The sequence below is a fragment of the Fringilla coelebs genome, assembly GCF_963513975.1.
Source record: "Fringilla coelebs genome assembly, chromosome: 1".
In the NCBI taxonomy this organism is placed as follows: Eukaryota; Metazoa; Chordata; class Aves; order Passeriformes; family Fringillidae; genus Fringilla; species Fringilla coelebs.
Genome location: NC_140028.1, coordinates 43,106,971 through 43,130,795, shown reverse-complemented (window position 1 = coordinate 43,130,795; position 23,825 = coordinate 43,106,971). Strand labels below are relative to the sequence as shown.

General features: G+C 36.5%; 1 protein-coding gene across 1 annotated transcript in view; it reads right to left on the bottom strand.

The window, feature by feature from the left end:
• Positions 1 to 23,825, bottom strand: part of PRKDC (protein kinase, DNA-activated, catalytic subunit) — a gene marked incomplete at its 5' end in the record, with an annotated part of 82,957 nt that overhangs the window by 31,576 nt on the left and 27,556 nt on the right. Inside the window, 28 exons of the mRNA XM_084203806.1 lie at positions 823 to 1,038; positions 1,390 to 1,579; positions 2,160 to 2,370; positions 3,060 to 3,158; positions 4,014 to 4,187; positions 4,599 to 4,748; positions 4,842 to 4,966; positions 6,368 to 6,479; positions 6,954 to 7,085; positions 7,675 to 7,826; positions 8,053 to 8,196; positions 9,075 to 9,194; positions 9,396 to 9,533; positions 10,718 to 10,866; positions 11,090 to 11,162; positions 11,608 to 11,673; positions 12,185 to 12,353; positions 13,391 to 13,569; positions 14,684 to 14,891; positions 15,880 to 16,007; positions 16,304 to 16,471; positions 17,453 to 17,557; positions 18,486 to 18,671; positions 20,065 to 20,268; positions 20,432 to 20,590; positions 21,615 to 21,747; positions 21,863 to 22,071; positions 22,744 to 22,970. Of these exons, the coding sequence (XP_084059932.1) occupies positions 823 to 1,038; positions 1,390 to 1,579; positions 2,160 to 2,370; positions 3,060 to 3,158; positions 4,014 to 4,187; positions 4,599 to 4,748; positions 4,842 to 4,966; positions 6,368 to 6,479; positions 6,954 to 7,085; positions 7,675 to 7,826; positions 8,053 to 8,196; positions 9,075 to 9,194; positions 9,396 to 9,533; positions 10,718 to 10,866; positions 11,090 to 11,162; positions 11,608 to 11,673; positions 12,185 to 12,353; positions 13,391 to 13,569; positions 14,684 to 14,891; positions 15,880 to 16,007; positions 16,304 to 16,471; positions 17,453 to 17,557; positions 18,486 to 18,671; positions 20,065 to 20,268; positions 20,432 to 20,590; positions 21,615 to 21,747; positions 21,863 to 22,071; positions 22,744 to 22,970 (4,326 nt within the window). The remainder of the gene's footprint in view (positions 1 to 822; positions 1,039 to 1,389; positions 1,580 to 2,159; positions 2,371 to 3,059; positions 3,159 to 4,013; positions 4,188 to 4,598; positions 4,749 to 4,841; positions 4,967 to 6,367; positions 6,480 to 6,953; positions 7,086 to 7,674; positions 7,827 to 8,052; positions 8,197 to 9,074; positions 9,195 to 9,395; positions 9,534 to 10,717; positions 10,867 to 11,089; positions 11,163 to 11,607; positions 11,674 to 12,184; positions 12,354 to 13,390; positions 13,570 to 14,683; positions 14,892 to 15,879; positions 16,008 to 16,303; positions 16,472 to 17,452; positions 17,558 to 18,485; positions 18,672 to 20,064; positions 20,269 to 20,431; positions 20,591 to 21,614; positions 21,748 to 21,862; positions 22,072 to 22,743; positions 22,971 to 23,825) is intronic.

Here is a 23,825-nt window from a genome sequence, read left to right as displayed (position 1 = left end):
AGGACAGTCATGGGTAAAGGCCACTTAACTGACTGTGAGCTCAGTCCACTTCCTAGAAAAGAAGAGTGGGCAAACAAAAACATACCACTGTAACTGGTATTCTCCAGGGCAGAACACCAGGGACTATCTAGAAAGTAGACTGACCTCCCTGTTTCTGTAGTTCTGTATGAACTGCAGTCTATTAGTCATAACTGCCCTGAAACACCTCTCAGGTACTGAAAAGGTTGATCTTTATAGCTCCATGCATGAACTCCTAATGTCATCCTTTTGGTCAAAATTTTAATGGCAATGTAGACAAGGGTTAAAGAGGGAGAAGAATCCCAAGCCACTTCAGAGCAGTACTGATATTTTTCACTTATTGACTGGGTGGAAGAATGAGCATTCTCAGAAAAAAGCAAGGACTTCTAGTGACAGATTGCAAAATGCTGGAGATCATGTAAGCACAGCTGAAATGGTTTAGAAAATACGTTTAAAGAACTCTCCTCTTAAAGAGTTAAATTTAAAACAGAAGGGTCAGAACTGTCTGATATTCACACTATGATCCTCTTAGGGAGAGGTAGGAATGCAGAGATCACAATGACTGGTTTCTCAACCAGTCAGTTCTTTCAATCAGCAACACCTAATTTTACAGTTCCTAGCACAGTCCTAGCTTTTTGTCACATGTTATGTATCATCACACACTCCTGGAAACAAAATCTCTCAAGGTGAACCTCAATTGGGCAGTGTCAAAGACAATGGAGTGCCAGCCAAATAACTGACAAGGATGGTTTATAAAAGTTTTATTACTAATTGCATGGAAATTGCACAGTAAGGCTTACAGACCTTTAGTTTTGCTGTCCACTTCATCTTCAGGCAAACTCAACCTTTTTTTCCCGAAATCTGGCCCCACTGGTTTAAAGGTTGGTTGTCTAAATTTTTCACTCCTTTTGCTAACCAACAGCATGGATGAAGACAAGGATTCAGAAGGCGAAGGAACTGCATACTCTGCCAATGTGTCAATGCTACTTCCAGTCAGCCAATTAAAAGAACTTCTACCACCTGTAAAAAGAAATTGCCCAAAAGCTCTAACATACTCAGATAGAAATAAAGTGAAAACATCTCTGAGGCAGCTATTTTTTCTCTCCCAAAAATACAATTTCCTAGTGTTTAAGGGCAGAATAGATTTCAAGCTGCTAGGTAAGACTGGTTTTTTTACATCAGGCAGAATATAAAATATGTATGAGACAAATAAAAATGTGATTTTTTTCTCATACCTCACAAAAAAAAAGTACTGGAAAACAAAATACTCGACATATTTATACTTTTACATTAAAAAATCCTATGCAACAGAAATGACATCACTCTTACAGCAAAAAAAGAACATTTCAGAAAACACTGGTCTGGACTTACTGCCATGCTGTGTAGGTGTAAATTCATATTGCCTTTGGGTAGCCCTCACTTGCCCACGGACTGACCCAGAAGGAGAAAGGGATCTTTCCTGTGACAAATTCCTGTGGGTACTTGGAGAAGCCTGAGTCTCCACAAACATTGGTGTGAGCACAGTGCTTCGGTAACGCCAGCTGGAGTCAACTACAAAGTCCTATGAGCAAAGAAAGATTTCAAGTAGAACAATAAAGATGGAGGCTTTCTGCATTTCTTCATTGAGCAGGATGGCAGAAATTACAGTCCAGAAATCAAAACACCCTCTCAGGTATAGGGGCAAAACTTGACTATATATAGAAGTAACCCAAACAAACCACAAACATGTAGAAGTTCTCCACAGCTCAGTAAAAAAAGCTCATTAACTTAGACTGGTCAGCTGAGGACTGATTTACAGCTCTTGCACCAGTATTCCTGTTTCTTGACAGTATTTCTCCAGTTGATGGTGCTTCTCTCCGCTACCCTCTTATTTAGCATTTCAGTACTCTGCAAATCAGGTACTCCTGGTATATTATTTTAATTACATATACATTTTTTAAAAGAAAGTGCAATTATTGCCCCCACAAAATCATTAAACTTCTGATACTGTGCACAACTCATAACTGCTGCACCTGTTAACTTTGGAGCACAAAACACTTTGAAAAATCTCCTTCATTATGCCACACTTCTCTAAGTCATAACTACATTAAAGAGCAGCATTTGTCACATAGTTGCGAAAAGGACAACAGAGTACAATTCACCTGAAATTTGCATTCAGACAGTGGATGCTCAAATATTTTTCTGGAATAATCCGGGCTCTTGCTAGTCATTTCAAGCAGAAAATTTGTGATTAGACTCAAGTAATGTGTTTCAATCTTGGTGGAATAGAAAGAACTTAACAATGACAGCATGCGGTCAAGAGTATTTGTGGGCAGTCTTGTCTCATGACTCCAAAAGTTCCTAACAATTAACCTGTAAAGGCAAAGAATAAAGTTATTCTTGGTTGTTTTCAAACAGAACCACCCCCTGCCATCAACTTCTAAAAAAGCCAAGTTAAAAAAGGAAAAAAACCCCAAACCCACCAGCAAAAAACTCCAAAACAATAACCTGTTAAGACCTTAAACTAACACTTTCATGTCATTAATCTTTCATTGAATTACACTAAATTCCTCATTCATCTACCATGTTCTGTGCCTCATATAACAGGTTAACTCTGAAAAAATTATTTCTGTCAAGTTTTTTCCTTTTGAGAAGTACTATGGATGGGGAAGCACCAAGATGTCCTCTTCATCTTTTGCTTCATCAAAAGAATTTCTAAAAATCCAACATTTAATCTACTGGTTTGTGCTTGTGTATAGCAGGGTCCTCCTTGTTCAAAAACTCAAGAACATTAATGCAGAATTAGGTTTAACATAACAAAACAACCTCACCACAGCACGGAAATTCGTTCAAATGCTTCACTTACACTTGGTGTAACACCATGGGACAAAATTTTATAAGTTAACTTATTGGAAGAAAAGGAAATGGTATTATCTCAGTGTTACTCTTTTACACTGAAACACTTAAAAAAACCTCTAAAGATCAACTCTTTTGCTATAAACAAAGTAAGAGAAATGAAGGTATTTTTATTTCAGACTGTTATCACAACACTCTTTACTCACTGCAATTCAGCATTTTCATCAATCAGTCCTTGAAGCAGCATTTCTTTTGCCACTTGGAGTATTTCCCGAGAATCATCATCTGCTTGACTTTCTGGATCACTGATGGTGGGAGAAAAATATCTCTTAATGACTTCTCTCAAATAATCCATAGCAAAATAAGAGGATGAGGATGGTGGGACAAAAATGAGGAATATGCCCTCTGATAAAAATCTCAACTTGGCGTAACAACATAACATGAGTTCTTCCTTGCCAAAAATGCCTTGTATCTCCACTACTAATAAAATAATTATCTAATAAATAATTATCTAATAAGCTATTTAATATGTTAGGTATTTATTATGAAGCTTGCAAGGTTGAATCTGAAAAAAACAGGCAGAGAATGCTTTTCACAAGTGATGCTGAAGTAAAGATTGACTGTACTTTTTCTTTGCAATAAATGCTCATTCAAAGAGTTATCTTGGGAAAAAGCACATAAACAAATAAGTCAGATAATTCAACAGCAGCCCCTTGTCAAACTGAGTATGTGCCTGTTCCCTATTTTAGGGGGTCAAACAGAAAGACCATTTAAGATCTACCAGATCTAAGTGATCCAAATCATGCTGTGTGCCTTAATCTATCTTCTAGCTAAAAGCAAATTTCTTTAATGTATAATTTTCGCTAGTTACAAATTCCAGCAACAAAAAAAAAAGCTGGAGCATCAAAGTTAAGACCTCTTATAGCATCCTGCTGCGGTGATGCAAAATCCTAGCTGCTCTGGTCCAAGTAGTTGTCCCTTAGTAGAAGTGATAAAATTGTCACCAAAGGCCAGAGCCAGCTAGACAAATCACAGACTCTATTCTTCTGACAATTGGAAAAATCCCTTACTGATGGACACGAAGTTGAAAGACTACTATAAACACTTTCACTTTGCCTGTGACAAACCACTGAAAGACAACATCTGCAGTGAACACATACCTGTAATTATCATAAATCCACATCAGGATATCATACATGCGCTGTCGACATACTACAGAAGGGTGAGAAATGAACCCCTTGACTCCAGGCAGAAGCTCTTTAAGTTCAAGTGGTTTTAATTTAGACAGCATCTTGTGCACTATATCCAAACAAACCCTTTGTCTTTCATCATCCCTAAAAGAAGACGGGGGAAAAAAAGCCCAGTTACATTGCTTTTCTCATCACTGTTACATAGAGAACCAGAAGATCAGTTTGTGTTTTAACAATATTTGATTTTGTATAAAGGGTTTTAGGTAAATACTTTTGCACTCAGTCTAAGAGTAAGAATATAAATAAACTAATACAAACTACAGAAAATGACATCACACTGGTGTTTCACCCTAAGGCTATTTTGCAGGTGTTTGTTTGTTTTCCACAATGAGCTAACCATCTTAACTCCCAGATTACATTAGCTCAAATTTGGGGAACAATGACCAAAAAGTGAAGGTGAATTATAAATACTTCTAAATGTAAAAATGTTGGGGGCAGCAAAGAAAATGTTATCAAGAAACCTGAACTATCCATCATAATCACATGACTACTTACCTATGATTCATGATCTGGATAAAGTCTTTACTCTTTAACTGCAAGTGGAGATCAGGAACTTCTTCAGCCCGGCACATTATTACTTCCAGACAATAGGTTTTCATCACACCATGAAGTTTGGGTATCAGAAAGAATACTGCATTCATAAACCTTAACATAACCAGAAGCCCACAAAGAAAAGCAAGTTATTCTCTATTATTCCTCTAGATTTACAGTCAACATACCACATAAATCATGACATACCTGTCAGCAAGAGGTGGAAAATTCTTAACAACTTTATTCAAGCATTGAATAAACTTATCATGTTGCGTGTTCTGATGATGCTTTAATTGTTTTATAACACAATCATAAACTGGATCTTCAAGTATCTGAAAATGAGAATGACAGTAAGACCAGGATACCCATGAAAATCATAACTACCTTATTGAAACATGGTTTTAGGGCTATACTGCTTGATTCTCATGCATTTCACTAGGCAAGAGCCAGGCAACTCATTTTAACCTTTATGGTGCTTCATGGGTCCTGTATATAGCTCTGCCTGGCTAAAACACATGACTGCTACTTAAAAAGCATATTTGTCAGCTTCCTTTCATTGGTTTGGAACACCTTAATTGTGTAGTACAAATTGCTTAGTGTGCTTATATAAAGCACACAAATTGCTTCTCATTCAGTATAGAAGATTTCCAACTAATGAATGTAAAAAAAAATCAGACATTTTGAGTAAAAAGGTGAAAAACAACCAGCAACCTGTAACTAACAGCAAAGGAATAAGCCTTGTTCAGGATAAAACTTACACCATATCTTTGCTCATTTATTCAAAATACTGCCTATAATGGAACTTGAAAGATTGAGAAAGACTTAACGAAGCTTTATGAAATATGCTCTACAAACTGTGAAAGAACAACCAGAATGCAATTAAGTGGGGAAGAAGCAAAGATAATAAGGAAAGAAGGAAGAATAACCTAAAAGGTCAGGCTAATACTCCACTTAGCCAACAACTTGTTATTTTTGTCGCCAATAGCAGTTATGGAATTATATTTAGGGGGAACACACGACCCTGGCTGCATTTTGTCCTCTTTCTCTCTCATACAACCCAACAAAAATTTGTCATTAGATTAAGGATCTTTGAGTGTACATTGCTGTCTACTGTATTTAGAACCTGTCCACAACATTTTTTGTGCATGAATTTACCTAATTTCCCTTTGAACCTGCTGATCTGCTTACCCCTAGCACCTCTTCTGGCACCAAACTCCCTAAGTTCCCGAACTATTGTGCAGAGAATTACTTCTAGCATATGTCTCAAACTGACTTCTGTGATCACCAAGCACAGTCCCTCAGTTCTAGCACTGTAGGATTTGGTGAGTAACAGTTTGGCATTCACCTTATCCACTACCTATAAAATAACTGGTCTCAGATGCAGTTATTCAAAAGGTAGTTCCAAACCTCCCAACCTGCTTTTCTTTTCCTGTTAAAACCCCCCAAACTTTAAAACATACTGTGCTAGTGTTGCTGGCTGGCAAAAGCTGAACAAAGCCTCAGAAAGAGATAATTCACTGTCAGCTCCAAAAGAGCAAGGCAAAAATTCTGCACTTAGTCTGCCCTCAAATTCTTTTCCTGTTGAGTTAGTAGTTTGAATTTTTAATTATTCTGTTGGATAAAGACTGCTGAATTTCAAATACATTAATTTTTGGATCTGAATTGAGTAGTCATATAAAAGACTAACATAAATTAAGACAAAAAAGGTCAAACACAAAATACAGTTCACTTACATTTTCTCCCTTAGCAATGTATTGAAGAGCAAGTCCTAAAACTTCTGCTGCAGCTGCATAAACTTCTCTATACTTTAGTAAGCCCATGTTGCTGGTCAAAGCTTGAAAATACCTAGCACAAAAGACAGACCTGCTGTAAGCCACTACTCAAGCATATGAATTTAAACTGAAGCAAAAAATTCATATGAGCTGCCCAGAGTCATAGTGACTGCTTTCAGAAGAGCTGAATACAGTACAACACACATTTACCACTTGCAGTGTCTCAGATCTCAGCTTTAGCAATTCCTGACTCTATGAGCTCCCACAAAACTGCAAACTCGCACTCACTGTAAAAAAGCGTACAACCTTCTAGATACTTTCCAAAATAAATGTGGTCTGCAATTTGTAGATAGGAAAGTATTATTTTATATCTATCAATCTCTCTATCTCTCTCTCTCTATATATATATCTGGCAAATATTATTTGCCAGATGATAGCAAAGGATTCCAAAGAACAAGCTCCCACACCTCCTGCTGACAAATTAAAACTTGCTCTGTTTGGCTCAAGATTTTTTCAAGATCATTCACAAAAAATCTGCACTTCTCACCTGACACGATCTATTTCACACTTTGGGTCAAAGGGTGGCAAATTGTTAGCAAGAACAATTCCCAGCAGCTGAATTCCCACCGAATTATCCTTTGTATCGGGGTCTCCACTAGAAAACTTTTGAAATATTAAACTGTTGGATAAAAACACAGAAGCAATACATACATGAAAAGCATGATATATATGAAAACCCCAAGACAGACACACCGTAAATCCCTCACTGTCTTTGTATACAGGGATGTATATGCACATGTACAGCCCATCAAAGGGGTATTGTCAGAAAGCAGTGTATATTTAACTTCAATGAAGAAGTCTTTGCAAAGAAACCCACACCAAAACAACTGAAAAGAGATTGCAAGCCCACACAAACACCTGACATGTTCACAAGCATGGCTGATAGCAGAAGTCTTAATAAGACTGCACCAATATCCAGTGATAACATTCAAAACTTCAAATAAAAATGTCTTTGCAGAGATTACTCCTGCTTTTGTTGCTGCTGCTATAATCCTTTACATGTTTTCCCATCTCTCTCTCTCTCTGTTGTTTTTCAAATTAATTTACAATCTTTAGAGAGTTTGGTTCTGAAGTTCTGCTGTTCACTGTAGGGACAAAAAGTTTACTATTGCTGCTGAATTTCCTAATTTACCTTCTCATGTCCTTTGATACCCTTCACTTATATTTTTGAAATATTGATAAAGGAAAGCAATTGTCCAAATGTTCACCTGTAAGGTATGGAGAGACAGTTCTTCCAACACTCTATAACTGTCTTTATGATTTCCAGATTGTGCCTGAACACAGCTCTTTTTGGGTGAAATGCATTCTTCATCAAGAATTCAAGCAATCTGTTAGCCAAAATCTCATCCTTAATATTCCCCTACAAAAACCAGGACCAAAAATAAACATAGTGACTCTGAGAAGACATATCTTGTTTTATGAAAGCAAGTCATTAAACAATTAATGTTTGAAGTTAATATGCAAAAGAATTGTAAAATGTAAAAGTGGACTGATGTATAAAATTATTTAAGAGCATAAAAACAAACTCATTCATTCTTTACCAAAGAGTCACAATAACAATAAAAATTAATTTCATAGTTCCTTACTTTGGGAGTGGCTACACTTGTCCAGGAAAGGATTGTAACTACTATTTCCACTACCATGTAATGAATCCCTTCCCCTCCATTATTTCCAGAAACAACAAGCTGCAGCAATGGACCAAGCCAGTGCTTCGCATAAGGCCGGAATACCTACGGAGAATCAAAGACAAGGTACAAATTACCCAACTATTTAGCAACCTGTTGTTCAATGAACATTAGTGGTAAGACTACTAAACCAACCTCTTTAGGACTTTGCTCAAACCCTGAGGGAGCAACCATAAACATTTTAAAATAAAAAGTATCCATAACTGCATTTCTCACTTTTGCTTAGAAACCTTTAACCACAGAAAGTGAATCACCTCACTAGAGCACAGACAGTACGGCTCTCCCTTAGAATATCTGTCTGTAAAGGATTTGAAAGAGTATGTCATTCATCTACCCTTCCATATCAGACAGCTTTACTAAGAAGTAGCATTAAACAGATATAAAGGTTATTGAATTACTCCTGAAATTCAGCATTTTTGGATTTGGAATATTCCAGACAGAACCATTATACTTTAAAATCATTATATGAAGTAGGTAGAGAATGTTTCACCCAAGAATGAGAGTTAGAAAACGTTGCTTCTCAAGCAAACACGTTATGCCATCTTAGTATCTTTCTGCAACAAGAACAACATTTAGCTCAAAGTGTTTCTGTAAGATTCATCTGTGCCCACTAATAAAAGATTGTATTTGCTCCTGTGAAGATGGAAAGTATAATCAACCCCACCTCTTGCCTAGTATCAATGAATATACTACTTGTGTTTCCAGAAGAGACATACCATGGACACCCTCTACTCACAGAATATGGGAGAAAAGGTATTAATAATGCATTGAAAGTACTTGCACTATCTGGAATTTTGGGCCATAAATGCACTCCCTTTTATCATAGCAAACTACTCCATTTGAATGCCCCAAAGGTCGCAGTTGATGAAATATTTTACCCTGCAAGAGTTACACGTTTGATGTTACGAATAAAAATTACTCACATCCTCAGTATTTACAATAAGTTTTGCTATGAAGAGGCGGATATTTAATGGTACTGATGGGTTTCCTAATTTGCCATGAAGAAATTTCATCCAAAGAGGAAGATCTACTGGACCTGTCCCCTGAAATTTAGAAGAAATGAACAAAAATCAAATCACTCCTTGCACCCAAGAGGCTTACCAACCCAAAAAGCCCCAAGCCCAAGCCACACAGGTTTCTCTGTAATATAGCCAAGAAAATAAATAAATGAAGGGATTCAATCACGACTCTCTTTTCTTGGCAGCATTAACAGAAAAAATGCCAACTTTTTAGTTAATACTGGCCTCCTCCACTTTGGGTGTGATCTGGCTCCTCTCCATATGTTTAATCAGAGAGGTCATAGAAGCCATACATTCATGTTGGTTGAATTCATCCATTTCCAGTTCCATCTCATCGTTTAAAACCTTGTATTCTGTGGGCTCCTGAAAAAAAAAAAAAAAAGAAGGTGTTACTATGGTTAATAACAACACTGTGTTTTCTTTTAAGTCCCAATCATGCCATGAGTCATTCTGATCTTATCTGCGCTTAGATTTGACTACACACTCAGTGTGTGCAACTGGGAATACATCAAATGTGTTGTTCAAACAGACACCTCCCAAATGCATGCACCAGATCTACACATTCTTCACTTTTTGTGCCAACAGATGCCAACTTTATTAGTAAAGTCAGTTACTCTGACTTTACTACCTGCCAGGACAGGCACAGCAAATGCTGAAAGCAAGAGGAGTTAAGCTGAACCTCAAAGAAATTATTTCATAGCTCAAAGAATATATGAACACCTCTATTTTTATGGATGTGTTGTTTCACACTGATCAGGATCTGCAGCAGCCCTCTTTTGCTACACAGAGTAAATCACAAAAGAAAATTGTTTAGTTAAAAATTACAACATTACTAGGCAAACTAGAAGCATACTTCCTATCTTGCTTAACTTCCCTGCAGCTAAAACACCCCCTTGCTCCAAAACATGGAAACAGTTATCTTTAGCAATGTTGACAGTTATTTTAACAGATTGTCTTCAGTGTCTATGATACTTTTACAAACTTTCTATTTCATAGCAAATATCTACTCTATCAGCATTACTGCTGGTGAGACATACTTTGATTGCAGAAGGAACACAACCTCAAGTCTTTGCTGAAAGAACAGCATTTAGTATCTCCCAAGAGCGACAGTTAAATACCAGGTGCCACAACAGAAAAATACTTGTTTGATTATTTATTCTATCCAACTGATACAGCCAGTTCTGTCACAGACCAAACAAAGAGGGAAATGAGGAAACCAGATGCCTAACAGCAAAACATAACCATCAGAGGATGTGCCTGAGTGCAGTACAAACCATCTTTTTACAACTCAAGCTGGACTTCACTCACACTACTCAGTTTTAGAAACCCAACAGGGCATTATTTTTCTTCAGCTGTAGACAGTGGAGAGAGAAAAAAAGAAAAGTGACAGAAAACAGCTCAAGTTCCCTCATCTTCTGGAGGAACCCATTCTCAGTGAGGTAGAACAAATACAGAAGACTATAAATTTCTCTTTCTCAACCTCAATAAACGTATGCAATTTCTCAAAAGCATAAAACTTTCTCACAGTACGTAAGTCACTAAATTACCTTTCTCCTGAAACGAGTGCTGCTAGCTGTAACATCTTGGGAGCTGTAAGAAAAACCTTGGACTCCAGTAGAAAAATCAAACTGACTCATTTCCTCACTCAAACTGCTATCCATCATGTATGATGAAGAAGCTAAATACTTGGGTTCATCTAGACAGGAAAGAAGAAGTCCATTAATCAAGGTAATTACAAGAAACAAGCCTTTACTGCCCCCACAAAAACTTGAGGGTAGGTGGGAATTGACTGTTAGATGAAATACACTGAACATTTTTATTTGTTCCTGCTACTGTAGAAGCCAGTGAAGAACATATCAAGAAACATTATATGGCAGGTAAGAAAACATTTTTTTCATCACCATAAATGACTTTCATACCCTGGCTGCTATTCCCTGCATCCCTGGCCTCCTTCCTAATAGCAATGTACCGCTTCTTCCTTTCCAGAGGCACCTACACAGCAAGAAATAAAGTTCAAATTATTTATTTTTAAAAAAATAGTTAATTAATTTTAAAAAATACCAATTATTTACACTTTTCATTTACAGAGATACTGAAAAATTATTAAGACCATTTGACATGAATGGAAATGTCATGTTGTAAATGATTATTATTAATGCTACAGAGAAACAACTGAATTTTTTATTCTAACAGCCATTCACTATCAAAGCAAGTACACTAAGAAGGTATGTTAAAAGTTATGTGCATTACAGGTCTGTTCTACATTTCAGGTCTGGATTTCTCTCAGAAAAACATATTTTAAATAATTAGAGGAGTACTCCATTTTTTGTATCGTCTTTCTCCATATGAGAGAATTGACCTGGTCTACAGTAACTACACTGTTAAAGTAATCCCCTTTTCTTAGTTAGAAACACTAAAGGCCAGAAATTTCACTCACCTCAATTTCAACAGGAAATGTATACTCACGCTTCAAGTCTATCAAATTTTCAAAAATCAGCAAGTTCTGCAAACCAAAGCATGTTTTGAAATAGTAAAATTATAATGCTGAGCACAATAACAATTGCTTTGAATGTATTTTATTTCTTCTTTAAAAAAATTCAACAGATCATTGTACAGCACAGAAAGTGTGGCATGTTTTCTCTTCTAGATCAGTACTCTAAAAAGAATTTTGCTATTTAACTACTCAAGAATTCACATCACAGAATGTGCTCTGTAAAAAGGTCTCTCTTATTCAAGTATATTCCAAGCACTGGAGAAGTTAAACAATAGGGGCTTTTTCCTCCTATTTTAGAAAATTGATTTGGAGTGGAAGGAAAACAGCATCACTTCTTCACCCATTCCCAAACAGCTGGTAAAACTTTCATCAGCTACCACTCCTTCTATTGCCTCACTGGGTAGTTTGTTAGTATAATTGCACGTCATTCAGGTTTCATTCTTTGATTTATTGCCATTAGGTAAAATCACTTTGTGTGTCATGCTCTGGAAGCCTTCTAACAGCAACAGAAGCTTCTCACCTTTTCTGATTTTTCTGAAAAAAGAAAGCCTTGATAAAATTTACTTTCAGTGAAGACACAGCTGATGACAGCAATAGCACAGTTATATGCTGCACAGTGGTACTGTCTCCTCTTCTCCAGCAGCTGAATCTCTCCTGCCATGTTTTCTGTAAATGCATCATAGCACGACCTTAAACACAAATAGGCAAGGAAACACCGTCAGAAGTCTTTTATTAAGCAGTTCAAGAAGGGTTCCAATCAGAAACCAACAGAATTTCAAGGAAGCAGTATCCGATTAAACCACCTCAGACTTGTTCAAGTATCCTGCAGGTAAATGGAACCAAAATGGAACCATTCAGCAATGACAAAGAAAACCTCCCCCGGTATTTAGACAGGAGTCCTTAAGGTCAGAAATGTGATGACAGGTTCTATTCAGATAAGACAAATGTTTATTCTGATGAACAAACTTCTCTCATGGTCCTTTGCCAAAAAAATGATGAATGGACATGCATGCTAAGGTATTTTATGGATTAGCTGAAGAAAATAGTTTAGATGTGATTTTTAAAGGTCTTTGGCACAAAGCCAATTACAGATCTGCAAATCTTTGAAGTCCTCATAGGACACAGTATTGTAAAACAAAAATCAAAACAAAATAAACAGCAATTCAGGCATCTTATTTTTTTCTCTGAATATTAAACAAACAAAACAATGCAAATTACCATACATATTCAGTATTTCTCTTTTGTCCCCCTTTGCAATGATGATCAAGCCAATTAGTCCTAGTAGGTGTGCTGCTCTATTATGAAATGCAAATAAAAATCAATCCCATCTTCTCATCAATCACATAAATACCGATTTTGCAATACAGAGCCATACTCCACACAGAAGTGTGAGTATACTGAAAGTGAACTTGTGAAAACACAAATTAAAGGCCAAGAATCATACTGAGAAGGTAAAATAAATGTACAAGCTTAACAAATTAAAAAAAAAAAGTACAAAAGCAGGAGGCAAAGGTTATCATAACACAGAACTGTAGTTTACACTGCAGACAATTCTATCAATGCAAACTCAATTTTGTGTATTTCATTTAAAATCAAAAGCTATGTAAGAGATTATGTTTACCCTTGAACAAAACCATCATTAGCTTCATATGGCCTACTTTAAAAAGCCTATCTGGTCAAAACCTAATCAGAAATATAAAGTAAATAAAATAAACAATAGTCTTACTTTATTAGTGTCTTGGTAAGTTCATTCCCTTCTACACTCATGGAGCCACGGTAAGCTTGGTTAATTTTGGATTCCTTGGAGTAAACTTCCTCTTTTGAAAGACGCACATACATCACCTCTAGCAGCTTGTAATATCCCATTTTCTTGGTAACTTGTGTATCAAAAGTATGTTCATGGGACTACGAACAAATAAGCAGAATCTCAGAAGGAAATTTCCTGACTCTTGTCCTTTCTAAATAGTTCCACAGTTACTTTAAATTTCTTAGACAGCCTTCAGCTTACTTCTACCTTCTAAAACAGAGAAAAGAGTTGATGATAATAAAAGACTGGCAGATTCTGAGTTCCTGTGTAGAGCAGTTATTAAAACTGTGTCGACCCATGCTTGTCTGGTGAGCTCTCTTAACTACAACTGGCCTAAATATTAGAAGGATACTGGAGGAAAATAAGCAGAATACCAAGTGACAGCTCAGCCTCATGACACATGTAAGCAAAACACACACTGTCATCATCCATGGTGTCATTCATGAATTTCTTTATACACCTCATTTTGGTGCCAACCTTTACAGCAAAAGGAACATGGTGTGGGTGACTCTATACAGATCTTAGTTTTAGCATTTTGTTTCAATAACTATAACTAAATTTTGGTGATTTCAGCATCTTGCTCAGCTGGCTGCCTGTGAACATCTGCACCAGCAAAACCATGGGACTGAAGAACTATAGCAGGAGTACAGACCTTCATTGGCAACAAGATCATTGCATGCAACTATACTCTTAAATTGGAAAAAAGGCTGTAAATAGAGAAAGGAAGATATGTGCTCCTAATCCCTTGCTGAAGAACTTTTGCAATGATTACAGGTATATTTTTTTCTCTAGAAGTAATGTACCTAATTTCAGAGCTTTCATTATGGAGGTTGAAAACCTCTCTTACCATGTAGTAACAGGCTACAATTCTACACAGCTTTTATATTTGAATCTTACCATGGGCTTTTGCTTTTGACAAACCCCTTCAGACATATACAGATAACATTCCACCTTCACTTTTTGCACACAGTAGATATGCAAACATGCATTAACTCCAAAGGAACAGCGTGTTGGGGAATAAATAAAAGTTTACCAGTAATAATCAAATTCTATAACTGGCACACGCTTCTGTTCCAGAATACAGAAAACTAGAAATCAAACCATTTTTATCAGTGCTTCCTTCATTCCAAGTTCAGCAAAATGTACACATCAACATCAACACTTTCTTAGATTTCCCTAACCCTGAATTTAAAAAAAAAATGTAATTCATACCTTTGTAAACCTGGAGTTCAGTGTATCCATAGCCTCTACTATAATCTTGCCAAAGAATACTCTCAGTGCATCCAAGCTGCAGTGCCACAAGAGAGTGAGGAGGGACCGATCCACAAACGCTTGGCGAGCGGCATTCGAAAGAAGTTCCTCGCTTCGGAACATTTTGTGAACAGTGTCCAACAGTAGCACTTGCTTGTCAGTGGGGCTCCTAAACAAGATGGAAATCTCAAGATGAAAACTCTTTCACCAGACTTCACTTATGTTGCACACCCTTAGGACATTTAGATTTTTAATGACTGCATTCATGCCCTCTTGGGTTATCCTACAAGACATGCAAGATCTTGGCTGAACTACCAAGCAGTATGCAGCCACCAAAAAAGTCCACCTCTGCCTCTTAGTCTGCAAGAGATGGCAAACTTGTTTGTGTATCTTTACTAATCTAATCCTAAAGCAAACATTAACTTTCTCAGTTCCTTTTTACTGAACCTAAAAAAAAAATTATTCAGTATATGAGAGAGATGTAGGCAAACCAAAGGAAAAAAAGAACTGTGGCTATCAAGTGTTCCAATACTAGATGATCTGCTATTCTGAATAATTTTATTAAAGCAAAAATTTCAAAAATGGGATGTGGTCATAAGGTAAATGACTTTGTCCAGGAAATTACATGCTCCACTACAGCCACTACTCAACAGCTTATCAAAAATTGGAATGTTGGTTTTGGAAGAGATACTGAATACCTCTTCTGTGGAGAGAGCATATTTGAGTCTACAATCTACCACCTGGAATTATTCAATTAAATAAGTGCATTGTTGTATTTTTTAAGAGGTTGAACAAATTAATTTACTGTCAATTTAAGTACTATCAACTTAAGTGATCGTGTGGTTATACAGGGATAGCAAATATACAACAAACAAGTACTATTTTCAACTGGATTATCTCAGAACAAGCTTATTTACAGATGGCTTTCCAAATCTGCACAGGCACTGGAAGTGTAATCTGGGAACAGATGTCACTTGTTCACACTTTGGAAATACTTTGAAAACGTAAAGACAAAAGCAAAATCTGAATTAAAACTATAACATAAAACTTTATAGTGTAAATCATCACTATTATAAGGACAATAAAATACAAGAAGCACATCTGCTTCAGCATAAATTCAATGAGAACAAGCACAAAATCCAGTGGACTAAACTCACCTTCTGGAAATTCTTTTGAAGCTGGCTTGAAATAAGTCCTCCATGAAATGTCTGTGGTCCCTACAAAGGATTTCTGTCATCAGTTGCAACAACATTGGACTCTGAGACAATTCTAATGCATCTAGAAACTGAAGAAACAGCAACACATAAGATGAAAAGCCACACTGGATCAAATCACTTCAATCTAATGATGTAATTATTTTTTAATACTCATCAGAAGCAGATGAACAGAAGTATGTGCACCTTTAATGTGCTTATTTAATGTGCTTCTGTAGATTCAATTTCTGGATAAAGACATAACTGAGAAACACAAAAGCTGATCTCCCCATGTGAACTAAAAATCTCTCTCTTTAATTCCAGATCCTGATGTTTCCAGACACAGATCATTTTGGCTTTTAATTATGTATTTGTTAAAAATACTGACCTTCTTAGTGCAGTCTACATAGTTATTGTGCTTCAAGGTTCCTTTGGGAAACTCATCAGACCTCATGGGAAAATTGAAAGCTACAAGTTGATCCAGAGCATTCTTAAGGTCATTAAGCTTTTCTCCTGTCAAATTAGTGAAGAACGGGAGAATTATCACTGCTTGGCCCTTGAAGAAAAAAAAAACCAAAAAAACCAAACATAAAAAAGATAAGTTTCACACTAAAAAAGAAGTTATTCCCTAACTATGAAGCCAGCTGAATAGGACGACAAAACAGCAGCAGTGGCTGTTCTAACTGATTCAATGGCTCAGTGTACAAATAAAAATATGTTATGTAGCTGCTTTTCTTTCCAGCTTCTGGATAAGAAAACAGCTTTTAACTCTCATGTCACTGCTTACTGAGAGTTAAAGCTAATTATGGCTGACATGACTATGAATAATATCTCATTGTTCTTTTAAGCAAGCATTCATTCTCACACAAGTCACTGATTTAATGCATCACCTTGTAGCTAAAGCAAAATCCCAAGCTTTATTTTGAACACACAGGAAAGTACAAAACTCTGCCTAATTAAAAGCAGGCTGGCTGAGAAGCAACTACACAAAACTTCCATGAATACCAAATTTTTTATTACTCAAGTCCAACCAGCATCTTTTATAACTCCCACTCTCAGTCTGCAGTACTTTATCTCCCTCTCCTGACCAAGCTGCATACAGCAGCTGCTCTGTTAGCACTCCATTAGTACCAGTACTAATGGACAGACATGGATGTAAAAATCATGACTGGTGTTCATCATTTGACCTGTAGGAAATGCCCACTGTTTGCTAAAAGCCTGTTTAGCTGTCATTTCTCAAATAATCACTTGGGAGTTCATGACAACTTGCAACTGATGCCAATTTTTTTTCAAAATTTACATTCCTTTCTTCTGAGTAAGGGAAAAAAAAGCACACCTTAAACCAAAGCATGGCATCTATGATAGTGCCTTCTGTCTGAAGAACAAAAAGGATGATTTACAAGTTCTAGAATGTTGAACAGAAGACTAAAAATCCAGAAGTCCGTGATAAAAATTAAGCCAAGAAACAGAGAATTCCATGAACAACTAACATTGTAAACTGGGGAGGGTAAGGAAGCTGCTGAAGTGAGCAATTTACCTTAAGATTTAAGCCTAAATTCTGATCAGTAAGTAGACTGGTATAGGTATTAAAAACAGCTGTAAACGCTTCATGATTGGTATTGAAAGAAACTGAAGAGTCTATCTGGAAAGATAGAAGAAATAAAAAAATTAGTTTGGGGTATTTTTAAGTAGTTAAAGAGACTAGTATTAAAGTATAAAAAAAAGCCCTTGAGCTATAGAAGTATTTATTTCCAAAAATACACTGAATTAACAGAAAGCACATACAGAGTGATTTTGGTTTTAAAAGAACTATAAAAGCTCCTACACAGTACAAACAAAATATTGTCGGGTATTTTTCAATTAAAAAAAATATGAATCTCTTTCTAAAAGTCAAATTTCCTACTGGACATTTCAGTGCCAGCTAATCCTGCAATACAGTTCACATTCTGTGTCTTAACACAAACCTTTAAAACAATTCAAGTTTAAAATAATTAATTATAAAAAATAAAAATTATGCTCAACAGTTGATCTTTGGCTGTATTTGTGTACAACTACTTTTTACAAGTTCCTACAAAAATCCCAAAAGTAGAAAATTATGTTTTCAAAATAGAGAAAAAAACCCCAGACCAAAATCTCAGTGTCACAGAAATTAAGTGTTTAAAGTAAAGATAATTCTGAAGTTTGTTAATATGGGTAGAACTCCTCCACTGTGATTTTCTAGATGCCAACCTGACAAAGAATGTTATCAGAGACTACTCAGAGCTCACTCTCTGTACTTGTACCAGTTCTCCAAAAGGAAAACAGGCAGCTAAAACATGAGAACAATTCAAAAAATAAAAAAAAGGTGGTAGGGAGAAAGAAGAGCAATATCTAGTAATTTCCATCTGCCCCAAATTTTTATGTACTTTGCTAATAAAAACACCCAGATTCTACCAATGCCCATCTTTTCCCTTTTTTTCTTTTTTTCTCCCCAAACATAAAACATTTGACCTGAACAGCACTTCTTGAAAACATGATGCAATCCCTACAAAACCAGAAAGGTTACCTGAAGTTTATAAAGCAGTACACACCTGCAGAACTTTTGCTAGCAGGGTCAGGAGTGCCATTTTGCTCTCAGCAGATGAACCTTTGGCCCACCAGCCATCCAGTTTCTCCCAGTTTCTTAGTACAGCTGTCACCAGTTTTGCTCCCTGCTGCTTGCGCACAGCACGGTCCCTAAAGCTCTGATCCAACATGCCATTCAAAATGCTCCCCACCTGGAAGGAAGAGCAACAGGTTAAGATTCTTGCACCCCAAATGAAAGGATGATAGAATCACATCAGTGGTATGGGCAGTCATAAAAAAGAAGCATCACAAATCAATGCTAGATCTAAATCTCAAAAGGATGCAGAGGAACAGCCTCTGCAGGAAATTAAAAACCCACTCTTCTCAAAAAAAAAAAAGACATCTCTCCAATTTACTCCTGTTTCAGAGTACCATGCAGCAATTAGTTCCGATGCCTTTTGTGTATTTATGGAGAAATAAATGATAATCCAGACCAAAGATCAATACTTGCTAATTTTAGTTAGTGTGAAGTTGAAAAATAGCACCCATGCTAACTTATTCATATCCATTTTGAAAAGAAAAATAACTCTTGCATAGCAAGAGTGAACTAAGTACGTTTGAAATCTCTTTTCTTCAAAAACTAATAGTCACTATCATCTATCAGAGGCACTTAAAAGAATTAAAGTATTGCAGCATGCTCAGCACAGGAAACACAAGATAATCATGACCAGAAACAGCCTATTAAAACATACACATTCCTCTACAGTCTAAATAAACTATTTTTGGTATCATCAAAAATGATGCTGCAAGTCTTGGATGCAGCATGTCTAAGCATAACATTTTGGATTATAAAAGAGCCAATAATTTTTAAAGGATGATTCTACTTTGCTGAGCATCTTTTTAATCAAAAGGAAAAGCAGACTTCTGATATTTTTGACCTTTCTGTTTGTCAGAAGCACTTAAGAAAGACTTCTTCTAAGTTTCCTTCATGGCACTGAGTTCTCTAAGTGCTGTAGACAAACAGGAAGAAGTCTGTTAAGCCAAACAAGTAGGGCTGACACTGACTACATGACAAAATATCTTGTATTTATTTCAGCTCAGGAGGGCTGTGTGTCTGTATGTCTCTCTTTCTAATACTCTAACTCTACCCTAGTCCTGTGGACTAAACACCCATTAAGAGCTGGAGCTTGTTTTTCAGTTTAGTTTTATCCAAAACAAATCCAAGTCACATGCTCTGGGACCATTCTGCAAGGAAAAGTAAAGCACAGTAAATGGGTCCCTCCTTTGAAAGGACATTTTTGATCTGAAGTACTATGCAAAGACATCCTGAAACACATAGATGTCAGTATAGGTAAGCACTTTCCTCTCAGCTTGATCTGAGATCACAGAGATCTCAGACTGCAGGTTGCCAGAGATCATGATGGTAGCAGCAGGAGGTAAAGACAAAAAAAACCCTGAAACTTTAATGAAAAACTATCAATGCACTGCTGTCTGAAAGTCAACCCAATGCACTTTTTCCTCTACTCCACCTCTAAAAACAATAATACAATTGTTACTTCTAATATCCCCTTTTGATTTTGTCCTTTTAAAGAGTAAGATCAATACCATTTGAGGATTGCTGATAGATGATTTCATAAGACGGACTATGATAACATCCAGGTTTTTCAGTAGCTGTTGATTGATGGTTTCTGAGAACAGGCTGTAGAAATACTGTCCATGAGAGAAATTCATCAGTTGGTTCTGTGATGCTCCTGATAGTGGCACAGATAACACTACTGTGTTCAACAGCAGACTTACTAGCTCCTCACACTGAAAATCAATGTACAGAGATAAGTGTTATTTCAAGGACATCATATTTTACTTTGAAATTTCTTAGAAAAGCACATGATTTTTTTCTTCCAAGTTCCCATCCCAAACTTTTAAATTTTGTTTATTTTATTTTAAGGATTGTAACTGGAGAACCACATCCTACCTGCTCATCAATAGCAAAGGCCAGCTGCAGAAGACTGTCAGCTAATCGCTTCCTGCTGATGTCTAAGCATGGAAGAGAGATCCTTTCACCCCCAGGTGCAATGCCTTTATAAACAACTGAAAGAAGCTTGGAGCCAATTGAGAAATGAGGCCCTTCATCCTATGGAAACCAACAAAGAAGTAACAATCAAGAAAAGCTGAAAAAAGGCTTCCAATCCATCTGTATAGTTAATTAACACTTGAACTCCAGAAAATTTCCTTATAAAGCAATGCAAATATACCTTGGATGAAATTTTAAATGAGACAACCCTCTTGTGTACAAAGATCAGAACAAACTAAAAGTAACTTGACAATGTTCCAAATATTTTGATCCTCCTCCACTTTTTCAGGCTTACTTGACTACAGAAGTAAAATGAACAGCTAAGTCAGGATGGATGGCACAAAAATGGTAAAACATGCAGCTCCTTGATTGTGAATATGCCACAACTACAGGTCTAGGTTTTGTTGATACAGAGAATGGATAGTACACAGAAATTAAATATTTTGTTACATGGTAGCTTTGCTCAGCCGTGTTAGAGCCTCAGTCACAAATTCTCAGTCTTTGTGGCTGTTGCACAACCAGTTCCTTCAACTGCCCAAAGTATAGATTTACTACAATGAGAAACTTAGTGGAAGGAATTTGAGTAATATAGTCGACATCCTTACACTTCAGGGGTCTCTATTCTGTTTTCCTGCAACTCAGACCCACTACACTGCTTCTGATCAGTCAGGAAATATTCCTTTTCTAATTTCCCTCATCACTTTGAATGGTGTCTGTGTAAAAGTTGTTAAAAAATGCCTCCTTTGCAGGATCGTTAATCCCGAATTTTTGAGCTTCCAGTTTTGCGAAGCACACCTAAAGGAAGTTAGAGAATCTACATTCTGATTTTCAGAGTTTGGAGCCAACCACAGAAAGACTAACATAATTATAAAGGTTGTTCAAGCATCAATATTGTGCTATTCAGATTTGTAGATTAGCCATAAAATACTTATTTTTTATCCCATTCAACACTAGCTCCTCACTGTTGATCTCATTTTAAACAACATCATCTGTTCTGTTCTCTGTTTTTATCCTGGTGTTTTACACAGGAAAAGCTCTTTACAATGTACAAATGTTTACTCTTATTTTCTGTATGAATAATTACCTGACCACGAAGAACAGAATGAAGCAGGCCAGATTTCTGGAGCTGCTTACAGGCAGAAAGGACAGCACCAAACCTAACTTGATCCAAATGTGCCTCTGAATTAAACAGATCAACAGAACAAAGGTCCTCAAGGCTAGAGAGGAAAGAGAAGCAATAATGTTACATTAGTGCACCCAGAGACAACATTATTTACTTTCCATAGTGAGAGTTTGTTCTGGACTCATGCTTACCAGAAAGCCCCTACTTACCTCTGCGGTGTGATTCTTTTTTTTAAGGAATCTTTCAAAGAGTCCTGATAGGGAGACTTCATGAGAGCTTTCATGAGTCTTACTGAGATATCTGGGAGGTTTTTCATGACTTGCACATCAGCTGTGTTAAAGCCTATGTGTGATGGATCACACACTGTCATCACCACAAGCTCTATAAAACTTGCATTTAACAGTTCCTTCTCAAGCAGCTAGAAAGAAAAAAAAATGAAACATAAAAACTTGAAAAATTAATTCAGATCTCGGGATTTAGTTCTTCATAACTTACCATTTACTATCTCAAATGAAACCAAACATGAAACAAGTCCCTACTCTCATTGATTTTCCCTATTGAAATGTCTGACTTTCAATCACTTACACTAATGCACAGAAATTAGGTATCTATAAATATAGACACAGAATATATGCTATCCCACCAAACTGCAACTCAGATCCTTTAAACCACATAGGCTTGTTTCAGTCCTGACTATACACGTGTAAATCCTGATGTACATCTCTGTACACACTATCAGAGATTTGCTGATGAGACAATCACAGACCTAAACCTGGAGTTGTAAATTTCCTAAGAGACTCATAAGTATTATACTTGATATAATTAAATATGGCTTATATTGCATCAAATAGAGAGACCAATAGAGAGACAAATAGAGAAAGGCAAATAGAGAAACCTGAATATCTATACTGAATTCAAGAAAGGCAGATTGTGTCAATTCTTTCTGCCTCTTAAGCAGCTACCACCTCCACACATTCAATGCCATCAGGAATTACAGAGGAAATATTCACTGCAAGTACTCTATAGAACGTGCATATGTAACTACATATAAAGTTTGTATCTTTTATCCACTACAGATTTCAGAGCCTACCTTCCAGAAATCCTGCTGGCACATTTCCAGGATGACGGTGACAAACTCCAAGATCCGGACTATAATGGTGCACTTGCTGTAGTTGTACTTGTCCCTTTCCTGAGGACTGAACATGCTGCCTTTGGAACTGCTATCAAAGCACTGCTCTGCTGCATGGATATCATGCAAAGCAAGAGTGTCCAGGAAAAACTGCACAGCTTTCAAGAACAAGGAACTTTCATTTACACCTAGAAAGAATTACACTAAGTTGAAATGATTATTGTTTCATGCTTGGAAGAAAACAGTCAAACTGAGATGACAAACAGAAAGAGGCACATCTCACACCAGTGTTTTCTAAAAGCTCTCTGCCTGTTCTAAATATTACCATTCTGGAAAATAGAATAGCAGGACAGCATTGTACTTAGTGATCACTCCAGAAACTAACCGCTAGAAGCACTTATTAACAATGATGATGATTTAGGCTTTTGTAATAAAATGGATAAAAATTTTAAATCCCTAGTTTTGAATGACTTAGCCCTATGCCAGCTGCTTCCAACACATTGTTTTAAATAAAGACAGACCTAACACTGACAGACAGACCACCTGAAACTTGTACAAGACTAGGAATATGTACCATTGCTGAACAAAAGCATTTTTTTTAAGCTTGCAAGAATAATTGAAAGAGAAACCTTTTGGGAGACCCAGTGGCTACACAAGGTGTTATTATTTTACCTGACCAAAATGCAAATGCAGCTTTTAGACCTGATGTAGCTGATGCATCAGGAAATGAAGTGAAAAGGTGCCTTCTTTCATTGTTTTCTGATAGCTTCCTCCAGATATTAATAAACAGCAGGTAAAAAACTTTAGAAGGATTAAAAAAAAATTATAGAAACCTATTGCTTTCTGTGCAGTGGGAAATTAGCTGTACAGAATAATTTTTGAAGATGAGATAGAGTAAAAGGAATTGCTAGTAAGTGGATGACTCAGAAATGCAAAGATGTATTTCTAGGGCTAAAAGGAAACATTTTAAGATACATGATACTACATAAAAAAACCCCAGCCTATTAGAACTTTCATTGGAAAACTTTGGGAGAGTTTGCAAA